This window comes from Ursus americanus, chromosome 33, assembly GCF_024610735.1.
Source record: "Ursus americanus isolate L20-20 chromosome 33, mUrsAme1.1.p, whole genome shotgun sequence".
In the NCBI taxonomy this organism is placed as follows: Eukaryota; Metazoa; Chordata; class Mammalia; order Carnivora; family Ursidae; genus Ursus; species Ursus americanus.
Window position 1 is genome coordinate 25,278,513 of NC_142159.1, and position 20,993 is coordinate 25,299,505.

The window sequence follows — 20,993 nt, forward strand, 5'->3', positions numbered from 1 at the left end:
GGCTCCGGCGTGCACTTTTGCCACCACAATGTATTGCCTCTCAGTACCTCAGGTAACTCAAGTACTATTAATGCAATACACTGAGTCAGACCTGTCATCTCCTGAGTCCTCACACCCCTACAAAGCAGGAATCATTGTGATGCCAGAGAAGGTGGGTCACTTGCCGACTCTCATACCTGAGAAGCAGCAGTCCGGGTTTGAATCTACACGCCTGACTCCAAAGCCAGTGCCTTCCCTTTCCATTCTGCCATCGTGCTGTTTCTCACAACACACAACCCAATTCTCTAATAACTGAGATACTTTCCCAAAGACAGAAATAATTATCAAAAAACCATATTAGCAGTGTCATAAAAGTAGTCAGGAAGCTCTCTGCCTCTGGAGACCCATTCCCTCTCTGTCCAGACCCCCATGGCCATGTCGTCTCCCGCGGCGTGCAGACCGTGGGTGGTGTCAAATGACAAGTTATCAGCACAGCATGGTGCATGTGGAATGTTCAGGGCAAACTGTGCTTGAGTGCACTGCCTGACACACTGTACGTGGCACCCCCTTGGCCCATCTGCTGCCTGTGCCCCCCAGCTTCCCACTGGCATGTGAGCTCTGTGGGGTCAGGCTCTCTGGCCTGCTGTGTTCACCTCTCTGGTGCCTCCAACAGTGCCTGGCACGTACAAGAATGAATCCATCAGTGAAGGAGCAATCTGGGGTAAGGTACATCTGACCCATGATAAATCTGTCCATGCACTATGAGCTTGAATACCTTCCAGAAATGTTTGGGTTTGTTTTTCAAGTGAAATTCTGGAATGGAAATAGAACCAACTGCTTTGTGTTATGAGATCTGGTCTTGTCTGTGAAACTTTCTACAAAGCCAGGTTGTATCTTTAGTCAGTAATCACGTAACTCAAGCTGACGAACGTGCAGGCTATGGAGACGCAGCCTTGACCAGAAAGTGGCAAATGCCGTGCAGCGCTAGGCCACTGGCTATGGAAGGACGCTGCTTGAGGGGTCAGGGAGAAAACCGGTTCTGTTCTCCACTTCCCAACCTCCTCCTCAAAGGACCTCTGCGAAAGTTACTCTTTTGTCGAGTACATGGCTATTATCTGTAGGACGAGAGGTAACAGCACATCACCTGCCACCCACGAGAGGTGGCTAGGTTCCCCGCTGAACACCCTCACTGTTCCCCCTCACTCTTCCCATTTCAACCTCACACTTGCCAAAACTCCATTCCACACACGCCATTTCTAGGTCCTGGCTCTCCCACAGCACTGTGGGCCCCAGGACGGTGGGGATGATGTCTGTGTGGTCTACCATCTTGGTCTCGGGGTCTAGCACAAAGTCCAGCTCAGCAGGTGATCTGTAAGTACTCGTTAAAACAGTTGGATGAATATAATGGACGATTATTTTACAAGAGCGATGAATGCTTACTAGACTCTAAGTTTTTCCCTCACATAATCCCAGAAATTGAGATGCAAATACTGGTATAATTTTTTTTTTAAGCTGCAAACACCATGAGTACTTATATTATCAGTTAATTTCACACATTGTGTAATCAAACCAAAAGGACATTTGGGGCATCTAGGACATGGCTCTGGCACTGACGGGGAGGGCATGCAGACCGATCGACAGACACCCAGAGGGACACTTCATGAAAGCAATCACACTTGCTCTGGGGTTTCCTGTAGTCATACTAAGCAACCACCTGATTTTACTTTCATTTCCCCACAGATTTTCCTACCGGGAAAAAAAAGTCCTTTCTGACCAACATGAATAACACTGACGTGGAAGTCATATTTCTTATCCTCGTTATTACATTAGTTTTCGAGCACAAACTGGCCTCTTGAGTTAGGGCAGCAAGGAGCCCATTTCTCCCATTAGGGATCCAGACCTGCTCTGCTCAGAGGCCAAACCCCAGAGCACAAAGACATAGGAGGACCTTGGGACAGTCTCTCACCATGGCTGAGTATCCTCTATTATAGTATTAAGATGCGACAGCAGGTCTTATTGGTAGACCAACTGTTCTCAGTTTTATGCTTATGTGCACAACGCTGTACAGCGGAACCCAAAAGACATAATTTCTCAATCTCAGCATGATTCTAAAGAGTTAAGTAGAGTCTCCATGCTAAAAAAACCCAAAAGCGATACCACAGGGGAACCCAAGGCCCAGCTGAGAAAACTACAAGGTCAATTTTAAATTTTAAACAAAACGTCAAGGGACTGGGAGTATTTTAGGCGACAAGAGCGGCGGGCCAGTTTGTTCTAGACCCATTTCGGAAGTTTCTGGTACATGGATAGGTAGCAGTAATCAAACAGGCTTGAGGCAGCTGTGTTGGCAAGAAAACAAAAACTAAAGAATCTACTTTTTAAAAATAAAGATTGGATAAAATGGACACAAATAAGTGGAATTTGACAACAGAAGCAGATATAAAAAGTTTTACGTGGTCACTAAAGAGAAGTTTAAAATACAGAAAAGGCAAAAAAACAAAAAACAAAAAACCCAAAAACCCCTTTATCCCATTACCCTACAAATAGCCAAAATCTGTATCTTATTTCCTTTCTTCTTCTTTCTCCTACTTCACAGTGTTTGTGTGTATTTGAACACGTTTATATTCAGATGGTATAAACAATTTCGTATGCTGCTTTTTAAATCTAATATATATCAATTTCTCATGTTATGTAATCTTTGCAAAAACTTCCTTTGACCAGTAATACAACATGTCAAACGAATAGTCTAGGACATACTTAATGATCGACATATAAGCTACTCGAGGTCCACCAGTATGATTGAACAATGGTGCAAAATATGTCTTTTCATTATAAAGCTATCTTCGTATCGAGGCATATCTCCTTAGACTATTTCCATAAGGGAATCATGAGGTCAAAGAGGTAGAAATCTTTCAAGGTTCTTGACACACACTGCCAGTCTTCCAAAAGCACTTTAAAAAAAAAATCTGTTCTTTATTTAGTTTATGTGCCAACTGAGTCGAAGGGAGTCAGTGGGGGGCAGAATGCTATCTGGTAAAAAGGGTCTTCTAAAACCATGAGCACTGACCAACTTACGTTCAAACTTTATGCCCACCCATGATGAAAGACACCTTCTAGCTCACGGGTTCACAAAGCTGGACCAGCTGGAGTCCAGGACGATGTCATCTCCGTTTTGAGTACAAAATCGAATGGGTGAGTGTTCAAAGGGAGGGTGGCCTGCGTACTTTGAGACTATATAAGATAATACGACGAGATGAGAATTTATTTCATGCCGATATTTATTGCAAATGTCTTTTTCTAGGCATTTATTTTTAATTTTTTCAGAATGTCAAAATAGAAAAAAAACTGTTTGAGCATCTCCCCAGAGTGCTCACCTGTTAAAGGCTGAGCTCTAGTGATTAAGAGCTAAGGAGAAGACCTAACAAGAAATGAAATGAAAAATTAGAGCGGATGAGTGGTTACAGAAATACTTCCTCCTATAAAGAGGCAGGTCCTGACCTTTCTGGTGTACAGCGAGCATGAGAGAACGATCCTCTGGGTGCAGAAATGCTAAGACAGACGTTCCCATCAGATCCTGACGTAGGTAACCCAGCAGAGGCCCCGCTCTGGGTAGAGACACAGCACAGACAGCACGTTACACGCAGCAAGCCATTTTCAGCCTTTATACGCTTTAAACAATACTTCCTTACTTAGTCCTAAATATGAAAAAAAAGGTATGCAAAAGATGTCATTCCAGCATTTATAAAAGGAGCCATGGGGATATGGTTCCATAATCTAAGAAATGCCAGGCACTGGACATGTTATGTCAAAGTTGCCTATGGAACTTGCTAGAAAATGATTCACAGCCTCACCAAATCAAAGTTTCTGGGGTAAGATGAGGAATCCGTATTTTTAGCAAGTTCCTCAGGGGTCTCTGACGCCCCCTTCCCCATTTAAAAAGTTTACAAAGATCACATCATAGGGCAGAAGAATGCTTATGGTGTTAAGTGAATAAAGCAGGCTACAGATTTATCCAGCACGATTAAAAGTGCACAGAAACAGTGTTTCCCAGAAGGTAATAACCAGTAGACGCCAGGAACACAAAGACATGTGCAGGATGGAGCTTCACGGGAGAGCGGTGAATGCAGAGCCTTCAGGATGACTTAGAAAAAACTGACTCCGTAAATGTCTTCTCTGCGCACAAATTCACAAACATTTCCAATGCAATAAATTTAAGCCATTACCAGGATATTTGCAACTAAATGTTCTTACTCTCTACAGACTCCATGATGCAAAGTATTTCACCAACTACTGTTTAGTTTCAGGGTATCTATTATTAAATAAACCTATTTTCAGATGTTAAGATTTTTCAAAAATCAAAATTAATAACTATCATAACTGTACCAGCCATTCTGACTTTGTTGCTTTACACTTCTGTGCACCACGGTGCACTGAGCCCCCGATTTCCAGATTTCACCAATAAGTAAAATTCAAAAATAAACATGGGGCGGGCGCCTGGGCGGCTCAGTCTTTAAGCGTCTGCCTTTGGCTCAGGGCGTGATCCCTGCGTTCTGGGATCGAGCCCCACATCAGGCTCTTCTTCTGGAAGCCTGCTTCTTCCTCTCCCACTCCCCCTGCTTGTGTTCCCTCTCTCGCTGGCTGTCTCTCTCTCTGTCAAATAAATAAATAAAATCTTAAAAAAAACCAAAAAACACCATGGGGGGAAACAGAGGGTACTCATCAGGGGAAAACAATGTTTATTTTCCAAATAAAAGTATTTAAAAAACAACAATAAGCAACAACTGCTATCTACCACCACTAATCTTTAAGTAAGACCACTAAAATATGAAAAAAAAGTAGAAAAGACATAAGTTCAAAATGACTGATGATGCTTTAAATTAAGTAAACTCAGCTTCACCAAAAAAAAAAAAATCAGTTCTTATTTTCCTTTTGTTTGTCCTCCTCACTTCAGACTAATAAACATTTCGTCAAAGGTGTTTAGGGAAGCACGTGTCTGGTGGAAATCATGCTGGCACGGGAACTGGAGGCCAGAGTTCAAGTTCTGGTCTCCTTTTGAGGACAATCACATACCATATCCATGGTCGCTGTCCTCTCGTTAACGTGGGACAATAATTCCTGACTTACCTAAAGCAGACTGTTGTGAAATCAAATATAACTTATAAACCGTAGAAGCATAATGTGCAAGATACTTACAGGAAAACATAAGCTTCAAGCTAAGAAAGCAACCGGGCAAACGGTTAGACGTCCATCTCATCATGTAGGGGTAGGCATGTCAACATAATGTAAATGGTCTCATTTTTCTTTTTCCAGAAACACAATTTCTTTCAGGCTTAAAGAAGCACTTACCTTTCATCTATTTCAAGAAAGACACACCCTGGGGTGTGTGTCGTGGTGAAAATTCTTTTATCCACCGGGATTCGAGGAGCTATGAAAAACAGAAAGACTCGCTAAAGGCAAATATCTAATTAGTCATCCGCTTTGCTGACCACTTCTTACAGAGGAACAACACCTCTATCTGAAATGGTAGAAATCCCACTCAGGGGCCTGGCCTTCAAGAAGCCAAGGCTATGGTGAAATCGTGAGACTTGTCATTATTAACTACATTCTGATTAGGTCAAAATGCGATGCCCGCTGAAGCCGATTTTAAATAGAGTCTGTGTGCCCGGAAAGCTTACTCACCACAGCCCCGCAGTCAAAGCTGGAGGCAATGACAGGTCAGGCCCAGCGGGTCTGGCGGTGTTTGGTGGTTGGACGACGAAGTGCATTGCATTTGGTGTCAGTGTGATGTGGATATTTTCAATCTGTGTCAGAAAACCGGCACGGTCCGTTCGACGGTCTCACGTTGAAAATGCAGCGATTTGGAATCATGCACAGTTTCATTGGCAAGAAGCGAGAGGCAAATGGAGTCACCCAAGAACACACGGACACACGCACAGCCTCATCTAGGGCTGCCTCGCGCTGTGTGTTATGGCAGGAGACACGCCCGTGCACTTCTGACTCCAGACGGCCTTCCTTCCACCCCCACCGTAACCCCGGAGCGGCAGCCCGCGACCCCGAGCCACCGCCCACGGCCCCAAGCCACAGGGGAGGCACCACGCCCGTACTGCAGTGTTTGTGTATTTCTTAACCATTTAATGTGTGTAAAGCTGTGTTATTTTTATTAGATTCCTGGCTTATTTTTAATATGTGGTTAAGGTTTTGAGTGTTGTGCCCCTAAACCCATTTTTCCCTTAAGCCCTGTGGTTTTGTGTGCATATGCGTTTTGGTTTTTTGTTTTCTTGCATGGGACGGTAATTTGTGGGAAAGCATACGTCAGGCCACAGCAGAACTGACTTTAATTTCAAACAATCAACGGAAGCTGCTTGTGTACTAACACAGGAATTTGGAAATGTCGTTCTGCCATCAGAGGACAGAGACTACGGCTTTCACTCAAGGGCCTCCTGAACACAAAAAATATAAATTCATTCTTGTGACCTCGCTGTGCAACAATTTTCATGCTCTTTTTTTTTTTTTTTTAAGATTTATTTATTTACTTGAGAGAGAGAAAGAGTGTGTGTGGGGGGGGGGAGAGGCAGAGGGAGGGAATCTCAAGCAGACTCCCCGCTGGGCATGGAGCCCGACTCGGGGCTCGATCCCACAACTGGTAAGATCATGACCTGAGCTGAAACCAAGGGTCAGGTGCTTAACTGACTGAGCCACCCAGGTGCCCCCAAGTTCCATGCTTTTGTTTCATACAGGGCAGAAGCCAAAGGCCACAGGACAGTCACCAGTACAGAAACGATCACAGGACCAGGTATCGGTGGCCAAGTCTGTGCTGAGACCCTTAGGCCATGCCGACCTTGAAGGAGACGACCACCGAGAAGTCAGGGTCAGCAAACAGACACCGGGGCAGATCAGCTCTAAATGCCCAAGAGTTCAGGGCCGACGTGAAGCCTCACGTGCTCTTTTCTGGTTCTGCGGCTGCAGTAAATAGGCTTTCGCATGTTCCTACGTGAGGTGCTGTCAGGTGAGCTTGATCTGAAAGCAGACACTCCTGACTTACCTTCATAACCAGAGTGAATCCCCTCCACCAGCGTGAGGCAGCAGGGCTCCGATTCCGGCTGGGTAGGGCTATGTACGTGCATCAAAGAGCGGATAATCCAGAATGGGCAGTAATGCTTCTCTTGCTCTGTCTTGGCCTCCCCTGAAAAGCACAGAAAGGGCGAGGAACCAGTCCTGACGCAGTCAGGGAGCCCAGCGTGAAACAAGGCAGGACAGGCGCCTTCTTGGTGACTTCCGAGAGAGAGCAATCCAAATCTAAAATGTTTAAATGCGTTTATTCTAAAAAGAAATGTTAGTTTACATTTTCGATACCCAAGGATAATTACACTCATCCATTATTCAATGAAAAAGGGGATTTATGGAGAAGCAGCTTAGTGGGTTAAAAATGGAACTAACCACCCCACGACTTTTCTTCTGACCTGAAACATAACTTCCCAGTGTGACCTCCCTACCTGTCTCACCTCACACGTCTAACCCAAGCACCACATGACAGAAATCAGGGCTCCCTGTGATGACGCGCCCCCAAAGCCAGCTCTCCACCGTCCCTGCCTACACTCTCCGGAAGGACTGACTTAGTCTTGGAGCTTCGGCTACTGCCTGGTGGGCACAGAGCCCTGTGTGCGGGGACGCGCTCCTCACGCGCCTGCCTGCGCAGGGAAGCAGGGTTAGGAACTGCGCCCCAAGCCCCGTCCCTGGCTGTGGGGCAACCCCCTGGGGAGGGGCGGCTCGACTCCCGGGCTTGCACCCTGTGTCATAGCTTCAGCTGCCCAGAGGACATTTCCCCTTGGATACACCATGGTCCCCTTAGTGTCAACGTGGCCACAACCGAATCCACGCTCCCCCGTTTCTACCCGTCACACCTTGCCTCCCCCACCGTTGTTTGAAGTCATGTCAGGAGGTCTTTAGCTGCCTAGAAGCTCCACGTTCACGTCCACGTCCACGTGCACTGGTGCTCCCACCCCCACCGCCTTCCTTGCCCCTCGGCAGACTCTGGGGCCTCCACCCCGCGTCTCCACTCTCAACCGTGACCCTGCTTCCGCCACTGAGAAGAGAGAGTGGCCTGACCCTTGCCTGGCTCAGAGAAGGCACACAAATATATTTACTAGCAAAACAAACACGAACAGCACCTAGTCTGTGGCAAGCACTGTTCTAAGGTCTTCATAACAACTCACCTGTGAAGGACTGAATGAACCAACACAGCCCTCCCCCCTGCACCCCTTTCCCCGGGGTAGCCCTCCCCAAGCACTGGAGTGCTATCAGCTCAAGGCCCCCAGCCCCACGGAGTGCTGACTGATCCATTAGAAGGACTTTTCGCTTGAGTTTTCCACATCTCGAGCCTTTAGTAACTTCGATACTCGTGTAGGCAATCGTGACGTCACTGAACCACATTTTCTTCTTCTTGCAAAAGTAACGTGAACACATCACAGTAAATTCAGAGGAGAAAAATATCACTAATAAATCCTATCAGAAATCAACTACGATTAAAATTTTGGTCCGTTTTCTTCCAGTTCACTATGTCCTTCTCTTAGACATATCTATCTTACTTTCTTTACAGTCATTTAAATTTAAAAAGTTAGGGGTGCCTGGTTGGCTCAGTCAGTAGAGTGTGTGACTTGATCTCCAGGGCACAAGTTCAAGCCCCACATTAGGCACAGAGCTCACTTAAAAAAAAATAAATAAATAAATAAAGTAAAATTTCAAAAATTCATTTTAAATGTGACCAAAAGTCAAAAAGCAAACAAAAACCAAAAGATCCCCAAACAGTAGGCATTTGAAAGTATACTTAACCTCATCCAGCAGTTCTTAGAGAGACAGAGAGCATGAGAGCATGAGAGAGCGAGCGAGCACCCCCAGGCTAAGAATGATCTCTCTGTCCTCCCCTTGATTGTGCTATTATCTAGTCATTTTGTGAGGGTAAGCTGCTTCTTCTCAATTGAAATACAAACTTTTTGTGGAAAGAACCCAGCGCTCGCTGAATATAAAAGAATCTAAAAAGGGCCAAATAAAATCAGAGTGTAAGCCACCGTTCCTGGCCCCCGCAAGCCCCTAGACTTACCGGATCCTGCAGAAAAAGGATTCACCGGAGCGAATTCGTACTGAGATGCTGCGGAAAACAAAGTGTTAGTCACCCCCTCCCAGGGCAGCACCTCCAACGCAGGAAGACCCCAGCTACCCCCAAACCAACGAGAAACTATCCTTGCAAGGAGGAGATACTCTGGATTCAAACAGGGCTCCTGCCCTCGCTTTGAGATGGAGCCGCATCCAGTACGTTCCAGGGGGCTTCGGTACTCTAGCAGGGACCCTCGGGGAGACAGTGAGGGTGCGTGGGACTGGCGGCTTTCCCTCGTTGAACTGCTGAAACTGCCCGTGGTCCTCCTTCCCAGGTCAAGGCGATAATCCCGGGGCACACTTACTTTGGGGGCCATATTCTAGTTCACTGTGACAGTCCGGACGTTCCTCCGATCTGGACAACTTACAGTATTCAAGTATAGGATACATAAACGTCTTCCACTTTTTTCTGTCCTTGGACAAAATCCCTGAAGTTGGGGCCTGTAGATGACACGATCGTCTTATGACTCTCACCGTGGAGTGTCACACTGATCCACAGAAGATCGTACCAACAGGGTCTCTAATGACACGTTCTCACAACCCTCATGCCAATGGTTGTGCCAGTTTTATTGATTTCTGCTCTAATTTTATTGATTTGTGAAGTGGTAATTCAGAAATGTTTAAGTTTGCCTTGATCGAGGGACTGAACCTTTCTTCCCATGTGTTTGTTGACTATTTAGCTCCCCTCTGCTTAGAGCTCCTTGAATTGATCTTTTGGGCATTTGCTCGCCGGAGTGAAGAAATCCTCAGTTATAAGACTCAAGGTAACACTTAAAACCAATGAGATGTTTTACAAACATACACTGAAGGAGCATAAACAACGAGAACTCTGAAGAACCAAGACAGGGCTCGGGGCCCAGGTCTTGGCACTTCTGAGCAGAGGGTCACAGGAAGAGTCAGAAGATGGGCTTCTGAACCATCAGGGAAAATGCACATGATTAAAAACAAAAAACAACTAAACCGCAAGAACTCCAGTTTCAAAGGCACCAAGGATCCAACGATCAGAATTCAGAACGCTAGGGGGTCACAGTCCAGGAGTTCTGAAACCAGAACACTGTCCTGACAGCTCGCGGTCAGCTCGCTGAATTCATTACTCTGAGACACCCAACAGCCCTAACACCGAAACCACCCCAGGAAAGGCTCAGATAAGCCTGCGGAGGAATGACAGCAAGATAAGGATGTTCCAAAAATATTCTTAATTTTTTGAGATGATTTTTATGAACAGGACTGATTCCTTGGTGTCGCTTTCAAACGCCCACCTTTGTGTGACTACAGATGCCCTGTTTGATGGTTCCAGCACAGGGACTGACGCGGTCAGGAGGGGCACTGACTCCGAGCAAGGACCCTGGACTCACACCGCCAGGGTGAAACCCGGCTCCACGCCTACTGGTAGTGTGACCTCGGTGAGTCCCTTAGCTCTGTGCCTCAGTGACCACAGTGGCTGAGAAAGGGCGTGGTTCCCGGCTTCAGGGGACGTAACTGACCACAGGCCACAGCTGCTGCCCCGGGGCCCTGCTCCTGTGGCTGTTCCCACCCAGAGCCCGTGCACAGAGCCGAACTGAGACGGGACCATCCCATGGAGACGCAGGACTCCCCCGGCGCGTGACTGTGGCTTGGACTTCCCTTTGACTGCCTGGCCAAGCTGTCTTTTCAGCTATGCGGCAGGTCAAGCCTCCTCCTCCCCAGTCCCCTTTGTTCCTGCTTCTTCCCCGGGTGTCAGACGTGCACTGTGGGCTGAGGGCGCCGCTTCCCTCCTCCCCCACCACCCCCCGCAGCCAATGGCTTACACAGCTACCCCTATCTTGGCATTTGCTGCTCAGCAGACCCAAACTAACAGTTACCTTATCTGTCAACTGGGGACGGTGATGGTATCCACACCTCGTAAGGTTCTTGGGAAGATTAGTCAATCCACTGAAACATGAAGAAAAGTCCCTGGCAAACAGTAACCGTTAAGTAGAATGGTAGCAACAAAGAGGACCCCTAATGTTGCAGAATGTTCCAAATACCGAAAGTGCTTTCTCAACCATTGGCATGCTTGCTTCTCACAGCAGTCCCGTGTTAGCACGCTGGTAGGACATGGTGATGACTTCACCGTGAGAAGCTAAATGGCCTCCTTCGTTCTTAAAGGGACAGAACTCAATTTAAAACTCAGATCTTCAGATTCCTTGCTTAAAATTCTTTGCACATAGGAAATACCGCAATTCTACCAGAAGAGAGACTTCCATACACTGTGTGAGGATACCAGGTGCCTGAATTCAACTGCATTCTCTAGGGGTCGTGCAGGACGGAGAGCCAGACCGTGGGATCTCGAACAGTGATGTGAGCCCCTTATCATTTCCACACCTCAGCTGTAGCAGATGAATCCTTGATTTTTGGAAGTGTGCTCTAAAGAAACAGTGGTCAGATCCTTCTGGGAGGCCTGTACAATGAACCAAAGGGGAAATGTGCTCGGACACCAGGCCAAAGGCTGACAACTGCTGAGTTTATAGCTTCCTTTGTCCCCTTCATGTTCTATGAGCTCAAAGGAAGGGCAGAAGGAGGCAGCAGGGGCCCAGGCCACGAACGGCTCAAGAAGAGCTGGAATCCCTGAGGTGTGCGAGGCAAAGCCCAGTGCGAGCAGCCGCCAAGAGGAGCACCATCTCTTTAAGGAGGAAGTCAATACTTAGGTCCCCAAAACAATGATTTCAGGGTATATTACCTTTTTACACGTTGGGGAAATATCATGGCAATAAGTAATTTGCAAAGATAGCACGGCTGAAAAGAGCAGACAGAGACCACAGAGGCCACGTCGGGCTGGGGCTTGGGGGGAGGCGGCTGGGGAGGCGCGAGGGCGGACAGAAGGCGCCGTCCGCCCTGCTCCCGGCGGCATCTCAGCACCGGGAACAGCTCCCGGCCCAAGGGGCCTGCTGAGTAAATGTCTATGGAGTGGACGAGGGGGCAATAAAAGCAGAGAAACAGATGGACAGTTAAAGGTTGAAAATACGTGTTCAAGAAAGAGGAAGAGGAATGAAATCAATGTTTTTGAGTGAGGGGAACAGGAAAGAGCTGGAAACAAGCAAGGAAGACAGGTGTGCGTTCCGAAGCGTCCACGACCTGCACACAAAAGACGGGGCAAAGGTCTGCCATGGAAAAAAGCAGTGTGCGAGACTGTTCCCACAGGACCACGTCCTGCGTTAGAAAGTCAGGATGGGCCCGGGGCCTCGATTTGCAAGATGAGAAGGTTCTGGAGGTGTGTTTCACATCCATGCCAATGTACCCAACACGACTGAACTGTACCCTTAAAAATGGTTAAGATGGTACATTTTGCTAATGGATTCTTTTTTTTATCATAATAAACAAATCAACTTTAAATTCCAAAAAACTAGAGAAAAGGGCTGGGAATCAAAAGAAAAAGGTTGATCTACGCTAAGCTCTTTAAGACACGCTTCACAAAGAAGGTGAAATAAGTAATAATAAGGTGATTTTAAAAAGAAATAACGAATCATTTTAAAATATCACGCAGGATTGAAAGTCACCAAGGAAACTAGTACGAGGCATGCCCAGTTCAGGGAAATAAGCATTTCAGAAGAAAAACAAAGTAATGAGATTCGTGAACTTTTAGGAAGAAGCAAAACTGGAAGGGGAGCTAACCATGAGAAGTTTATCTCCAAAACAAAGCAAAGAAATAATGAAGTCAATGTAAGAGGGAAAACATTTAATTTTATTAACTTAGAGAAAACAGAATCTTTAAACAATGAACCCGCCATACGGTACGCAGGCAGTCACACCGTATTTCAAAAAAACCCATATTTATGATATAGAAGCTGTAAAATTAACTTGACTAAATGAAAGCATATCAACTGGAACTTTGTTATTGGAAGCATTTAAAATGCTGTTTCCAACACAGTCTGACTTTTTATTTATTTACTTATCTTTGTTTTTTTTTTTTTTAAGTTTTATTTTTAGTCATCTCTACACCCAATGTGGGGCTCGAACTCATGACCTCAAGGTCAAGAGTTGCACGTTCCACCGACGGAGCCAGCCAGGCACCCCACATTCTGACTTTTTAAATAAAGACATAAAAAAAGCCATAGAGTTTGCAGGTTCAAAACAACACGTTAATTTTGGTACTCCTTCCGAAAGATCGCAACCGATCTTTATGCAGCAAGGTGAACATCTGAGCATTGGACCCATTACCTCTTTGGGTCCAGCTGTTCCAGGGGGGAAGCTGAGCGGGGCCAGTGTGTGCACAGAACACCCTCACATCTTGAGGAGCAAGCAGTTCCACAAAGTGAGAAGACTCCAAGAAATCTTTCTTACAATTCGGGACTGAAGTAGCCTGTTCAGAAATGTGACTAACCCTCCAGACAGAAATGAAAACACTGCCACAAAGGTGTCCTAGGAAAACATTTAAAATAAATGCAAATATTGAGATACTTGCGAACAATATTCCCTGAGAGGTAAATTTCTTCCAGACTCCTCACGTGATCCACGCACGCACATATCCTGCAAAGGCAGCAGGATTCTCCGACATATGCCTTAGTGATCGTCATCAAACCTGCATTTTATCTTCTGAAGGTCAGATTTCCATACCAAACAATACACCAGCTCGTCCGACTAAACGTGCGTACAACATATTGACTGAGGATTCCTTCTCGTGTGCAGACTGAGGGGACTGTCCTCTCTTGACCAATGCGTAACTCTAGGCTTCAAGACCAAGCTCAAGAGTCTCCTTCAAGACCCCGTCTTTGACAAGCCTCGCTACGTAAGAATCATTTCTCCTATCTGTTGCATCAGACAGCAAGAACATTTATAATCGGCCACCATTTGCCTCTGCCCGCATCGGCACGTCCTCCTCTCTAGTTCTACCTGGAAGATCTTCAAGGGAAAATGTTTTCTTAAGCCTTTCCTTGTCTCTTCCATCTCCGCCACACCCACTAGGGTCCCACAAACACCCCAGTCAGTAAAACAAACACTACTGTGATCTCAGGGGCAGCTCCCGATCCGATCTTACAAGATCTTTCAGCGTGACGTCTACACATAAAACAAAGTAATCTCCATCACATCAGTAAGGCGTGAGGCTGAACGATTCTGCCAACAGGAAGAGCTTCAAAAAAGATACACTACATGTCTCTTCCCAAATTTTACAGAAAAACGACAGCACCTCAACTCACCTGTTCTATAAAATCCAGTCGTTACAACTTGAAGGGGAGTAAGTATTGGAACCAAGAATGATATAAATACAAATTAACGATTCGGAGATTAGAATAAAATGAGGGTGGTTACTCTGCAGCTTATTTGTTTTCCCTCTTAATTAGAGAGAACTCAGGGATGCTCAGGAGGCAGGGGCAGCTCTTGAGGGAGGGCCAGCAGACCACCACTCCCGGGCGGCTGCCTGGGTTTACCCCTGTGCTCCCGCAAGGGCAGCAGAAACTAACTACACAGTCTCCCCAGCAGCGCGCTGCTACGGTCTGCCTCGCGTCGTGGTTCCTGAAACTCCCGCGTATTAGGTTTCAACAGCTACATCTAGATACGGTTGTTAGGAGAAATCACCCAGGTCGATACGGCAAAATGTGTGGATTCTTACTGTGTTTTTGGAAGTGTACCCCAAAGCAGCCATGGCCAGCTCCTCGAGGCCGTATGCGGTCACAGCTCCACGCTGACTGAGAGTCTGGAAAAACTCACTGTTTGCTAAGAAACACAGGAAAATAAACAGGTGGTCCGGTGACAGCGACAGCTTAAGGAAATCATTTTTACCACCACTGAAGTTGGCTTATTTTTTAGGATGAGGACACCTCAGCGTGTCCGCCTCAAAACCAGATCATCTTCTTTCACTTGAAACACTGAGAGTTGTACACACATAAGCCTTTGGATTTTAGGATTTTCTGATCTGCATCACAAGGAGCAAGATCCATACAAGGTACGATAACCCCAAATTCCAAGTACATGCATGTGACGTGCTCATGGCAGAAATATTACTTTCCGTATTCAGGAACTGTGTGTCATACCTGACATCACAGAGGTCTGTGCTAAACCTGTACTTTAAATCCCTGGAAAAGAAAGGTCAGAGATAAAAAGGAAAAGGTGTTTGCAACTGTGCATTTCTAATATGGCAAATTCCTGATATATCATGAACGAACTGTGACAGTATGTGGATGACCAGAAAGGCAAGCTGTACTCAGCCAAATGTATGTTTTCCCCAATGCCCTTAGAAGACAACGATCCCCTTTAAAAAGTGAGTCTTTAAAATGTGCTAAACTCTACCCTCCTGCAGCAAATCATCAAAACATGGCAGAGTCACTAAACAACAGTTCCTAAACTATTACACAAACGAGGTTCTCCTGATGTTCCTAATTTGCAAAACTATGACACGAATAGAATCCTTGTGGATTTGCTCATCTCGCATCAAGCGCCAAAAAAGCTCAAAACACTTCAGGGACCAAGAACCACACCGACAACTCTTCCGGCTTGGCCGATGGTTAGGAGCAAAATGATGTATTTGCACGGCTGTACTTTTTCTCCAGCTCATTTACCTTGTACACCGTGTACGCAGCAAAGGGCATAGTTGAGGGCGTCCACGGTGCTTGGCTTACTGTGTCTCCCTGATGGGAAGTATTTTTTCATTTCTTGCACAACCATCATAAGTTCTTCAGAAGTTCAGTCTTGCTCTTCACTGTAAGATAAAAAAAAACCCAAACCGTCAATTCACACTTTCAACGAGAAGAGCAGCATACGATGTGCCAAGCAACTTTCTAAGGTGCCTCCCGCGGATCAACTCATTTAGTTCACAGGTTTCTTTTCCCCTTTGCACAGGTGGGAGATCCTGGCCAAAGAAACTAGTAAACATCGAACACTTTCCATTCTTGCTCATTCCCACTGCAGTTCCCCCACTCCCTGCTCAGCTAAAGCCTTAACCACTCTTTCTGGACTTCTGGTACTCTTTGGTAATTCTTCAGTTTCCCAGAGCTTTTCATTCCAAGTTGTCTGAATATCCCCCTAAACTTTCTCCTAGGCTTACAAACAAAAGAATAAAACAATTTAAGCCCCCCTTCCCCTGTACTAGCCCGAGAACAACAACAAACCAGGTCATGTCACCTGTTGCGGCTCTCCACTTGTGGGCTCCCCAGCTGGGATTTCTGGCTCCACATCTCCTCCTTTCCTCGCCCCACGGCCTCAGAGCCGCAGGCCTGTGGTCCTTCAAGTTCCTGAGATTCGTTCCCCCTGCAGTCCAGACATTCACCGCTGGACGTTCCCAGGTCTTCACAGGGGTCGATCTTTTGCTCGGCAGCCTTCAGTCTGTTTCCTGCTTCTGTTTCACTTCGCAATCAGCGACAGGAATTTATTTCTCATTTTGGTCCATGCCACTGCCTTAGGGAAAATGATCGGTCATCAGGAGCCGGCCAATACTGATGCCCGGTCACCTGGACGAAGTTGCCTCTGCAGGATCTCCATGCAGTCTCGGATGGCTCCGCTTGAGGGAGCAGCCTGGAGGCGGGGGGGGGGGGGGGGGGGGACAGTGGGGACAGGGGTTTAATGACACGGACCATGTGCTGTGGAAGCTGGGTGTGACAGACGCCCCCCTCCCCGGCCAGACTCTCCCATTCGCCGGCCTGCCCACCCGCGGCTCCGCACGGGCGGCGCGCACCCAGAAACTGGACCCGGGCAGAGGGAGCTTCCGGCGCCAAGTTCAGGAGCTCCAGGTTCCCGGCCCGGCGCCGCCCGGCCGCCGGCTCCACAGCGGAGAGCGGACCCGGAGAGACCTCCCGGGCCCGGCACAGCACTCACAAGCAGCCGCTGCCGCTCGCCCCGCAGTGCCGCGACCCGCGTAGTCCCCAGGCCCGCCGCGCGCCGCGCCCCTCGCGCTCCAAGAGATGCGGCCCGGCCCCCCGACCGAGCGATTGGCAGCCGCGGCCGACTCTGCGCGCCCCCATTGGCCCGGGGGTGGGGCCTGCGCGGGGAGGGGGGGGGGGGGGTTACATAACTGGAGGCGAGGGGGCGGGGAGAAGGCCCCGGAGCCCGTTACGTAACGCCGGGTGTCGGGCGGAGGGCGCGCTCGGCCAATCCCGGCAGGCCGGCGCGATGACGGGGGGCGGAGGGGCCCGGAGGGGGCCGGAGGTCTGGCCGCGCTAGTCGAGTGCTCCGCCCCCTTCAGGGTACCGGCGGGGGTGGGGTGGGGTGGGAGGGGCTACGGCCGGCTAGAGCCAAGCGCGGCTGGTATAGGGTGCTCGAGCCGCCAATCACTTGGGGGCGGGACCCGGGAGGGGTTGACCGGCCCCCACGTGAGGGGCGGGCAACCAGGCGGCTGGGCGTGCAGGTGCCAGGGGCAGTCGGGGCGGGGGTGAGGGGGTAGCCCTGGAGCGCGGGTCCGACCAATCCCGGGCCGCGGGAAGAAGCACTGCACATCCGAGCGCCTCGTCTGCGCCTTCTCGGGTTCCCTTTTGCGTGTTGCATAACTTTCCTGCTCTCGCGCCCGCCAGCTCTTGAGGCTCGGAGGCCCCCGGCAGTAGAGCAGCCCCGGGAAGATCAAAGCCGGGTTTCAAAAACGGAACTTTGACGACGGACTCTAAACATTTCCCTGGTCTTCTTCAAGTTACAGGTTGATTTGGCAACGGGGTAAGACAAGTGCATGTAGAAGACACGGTTTCAGAAAAGGAAGGTGTGGCGAAGTCCTTTTAAAAATACCAGCTTGAAGGTTTTTTAGATTGCGTGTCAACTCATCGGAAGTGCACAGCTCCACCCCTCTCCAGTGCCTGGTACATGAAAAATCTTCAGTCTTTATTGGATGAATAAAGGAATTGTATAGAAAAGGGTGGGGGGGGGGATTGTTCATATCATGTATTGGATAAACCACCTCCTTTTTCGAAATGATGGCCGATCTCCCTCTCCTCTCCAGTTTTGTTTTGTCGAACTGCATTCATTCAACACGTATTTATTGCGTGGATGATCTAGGCCGGGATGATTGTGGTCCCTGAGAAAGAACGGTGGCAAAAGTCCCTGCCATTCAGGGCGTCTACCTTTTATGAAGACGGGAAACACAAGCGAGTGCACAGAGGTCCGAAAGTGGAGAGTGCTGTGTGGAAGATGAAACGAGGATGGAGTGTAGCTGGGACAGAGATGGAGGGTGAAGGAGGCAACAGACACATCAATCTGGTGATCGGGGAAGCCTCTCTGAGAAGGCGAATTGAGACCTGAGTGTGTGTGTGTGGGGGGGGGGGGTGGACCCAGCGGAGGGGGCAGAAGGCACCTGCAAAGGCCCCCAGACCTGACAGGGGGTGTGCTGACAGAGCAGGTGTGTTGTTAAGGACCAGAAAGACCCTCTACTTTGGAGAATTCACAGAAGGAGGAGGAATAGTGTGAGGGGAGATCAGGAAGTTAGGAAGGGCCAGATTATAATTAGGAAACGCAATTTGGGTTTTTTTCTAAAGGTAGTGGAAAGAGGATTTTAAGCAAGATAGAGATCTGTATCAGCCAGACTTCTACACAGGTGTGGTTAGCAGGAAGCTGTTAGTTACAAGAAGAGGGCTGAGGACCGGTAGGACTAGGGTGGTGCCAGGAAGGATGGTGAGAGGAGGCTGGACGTGGGATGCCTGTGGGGCACAGAAGCTTGCCGATGAGTTGAATGTATGTTGTGAGAAGAGAGAGCGAGACAGTGATCAAGGGCGACTCCTGGGTTTTTGGTGTAAGCAGTGCTGCGTGTCATGGGTCAGCAACTTAGATGGACACGTCTGGGGATAGTAAGTGTTGATGAGCGGAGAATGGAGACTTGTTTCGCAGACGTGTTTGAGGAGCGCATTATACATGCAGGTGGGATTGTCAGGTGGGGGTGACTGGATCTCTCAGCCCGGGACATGGGGGAGAGGCCAGGGATGGAGATATGGCTGACACTTGGGAGAGGCCAGAGTCCCTATGGCGTTTACAGTCATGGGTGAAATGGTGTCAACATGAGAATGCAGATAGAAAAGGGCCAAAGGCCAAGACTGAGGGAGAGGGGAGGCACGGAGATTGAGAGGCCACGCAGAGAACCAAGCGAAGAATAAGGAGCCACAGATGGGTTGAAAGAAAAGCAGAAGAATGCTGGGTCATTGAAGCTAGATAAAATATTTCAAGGACAGAGCTATTAACTGTATCAAATGCTGGTGATACGCAGAGCAAGACAAGGGCAGAGAAATTTCTGTGGCGCTTCACCAAGACGATGACCTTGGTTAAAGATGTCTCAGCAGAGTTGGCTGAAGGAAAAGTTCAATGTGAGGCAGTGATCACGGGGAGCTGTGGGAAGGGAGTTGGCTGCGTGGGGCTGTAGACAAATGTTTGTTTGCCCAAGGGAGGGATGTGGGGACCACGACTGGGGTCTGATGGGGTGATCCAACAGGGAGGGAGAGAGGATGAAGCAGGAGGAAGAGCTGCAGACAACAGGCAATTGCTGGAGGGAAGGCTTCCATTAGGCTCGGGTCCAGAGCCTGGGCTAAAGGCAGGCACTTGTGTTAACAGGAGATTGCCCATGGTCTTGACGGTATAAAGACAAGTGGAAGATTTTGAAATGCACTTAGCTTGCTACTTAAAGGATGAGAAAAAATATCAATTATTTTCTAATAATTATGCCATAATTGGCTTATTTAGTAAATTGTGGCTTTACAGATTGAATTTTCTGCTAGTATGAAAAGCGGCTCAGTTGTAAATAAGGATGCTATTTTTTTTTAAGATTTTATTTTTAAGTCATCTCTGTACCCAACGTGGGGCTCAAACTCACCACCCTGAGAGCAAGAGTCCCACGCTCCACCGACTGAGCCAGCCAGGCGCCCCCAAGAACGCTATTTTTAAATGCACTAAGCAGTCAATTTTAAACAAACAATCCTCACGCAAAACCAATAAAAAAATTACCATACTTAAAAAAAATGTTCTGTTAGTGATGCAAATATAGAATGATCATGTAGGATGCACAACTCATCCGAAAATACTTACGAGTCAAGGGGAATCTGCCTCATTCTTTGACCGAAATTGTCATCAGGACGCCAATGTTCACAAACATCACATTTCTCCTTCCGGTGACATGTGTTTCCTGCCACCTCTGAGGTTAGGCAGGGTCACGTGACTTGCTTTGGCCAGTAAAATGTGAGCAGAGATAAGAACCCCACTTCCAAACGGAAGCTTTCCGAGCCAGCGCACAATTCCTGATGTTCCCTTCCTGCCACAGTGATAACCCGAAACAAATGTTTACAGGAAGTCCCCCCCTGAGGGACTGACGATAGAACCTTCCTGTTGCCTGGCATTGGACATGAGGCATGATCAAGGAAATAACTTCAAGCCATTGAGATTTGGGGAATGTTTATTAGGTAGCGTTCCAGCCCGTTCTGAGTGATCTGTATGGCGACTAAAAATACCAACAAGTCCAGTGGACTTGTCTGGCGTTGGATACTGGTTGGATGGTAATGCCATTTTCTGGAACAGACACTATTAACGGTAGGAAGAGGAGCATGTGGCGGGGAATGCTTAATTCTGTTTGGTCCATGCTGAGTTTGAGAGGCTTGTGTCCACTAGGTCAGGAATCATCAGTACGTTAATGATTAGAGACGAGGGAATAGGTAAGATTGACCAGGGAGAGGGAGAAGAACGGAAAGAGAAGTTGGCTGAGGACCCAGTTGGCCAAAGAATCCTGACGTTTACAGGAGAGGCAGAAAAGAGCCCGTTATGGTAGATTTTCCTTCAAAAGCTTGAAAATGGCACCAAAATTTACATAGATCTCATTATATTAAGGTCCTGAACAAATTCCACTGTGCACAATTCAACTGAGAGTGTTCTGCCAGGATACATGGCACGCCAGACAAGAAAGAGGCAACCATCTACCCAAGGTCAAGGCAGTGGGAAGAAGTCAACCTCTTTTCTCCCAGATT

At 47.9% G+C, this 20,993-nt stretch overlaps 1 protein-coding gene across 1 annotated transcript in view; it reads right to left on the bottom strand.

Annotated features, from left to right (window-relative positions):
- The window catches only part of PER3 (period circadian regulator 3), a 45,684-nt gene that overhangs the window by 23,597 nt on the left and 1,094 nt on the right, over positions 1-20,993 (bottom strand). The window contains 13 exon segments of the mRNA XM_087858720.1: positions 3,052-3,097; positions 3,100-3,207; positions 3,475-3,581; positions 5,323-5,401; positions 7,019-7,159; positions 9,074-9,446; positions 13,214-13,467; positions 13,470-13,503; positions 14,693-14,796; positions 15,639-15,778; positions 16,201-16,432; positions 16,527-16,590; positions 16,891-17,053. Coding sequence (XP_087714846.1) covers positions 3,052-3,097; positions 3,100-3,207; positions 3,475-3,581; positions 5,323-5,401; positions 7,019-7,159; positions 9,074-9,446; positions 13,214-13,467; positions 13,470-13,503; positions 14,693-14,796; positions 15,639-15,778; positions 16,201-16,432; positions 16,527-16,590; positions 16,891-17,053 — 1,845 coding nt within the window.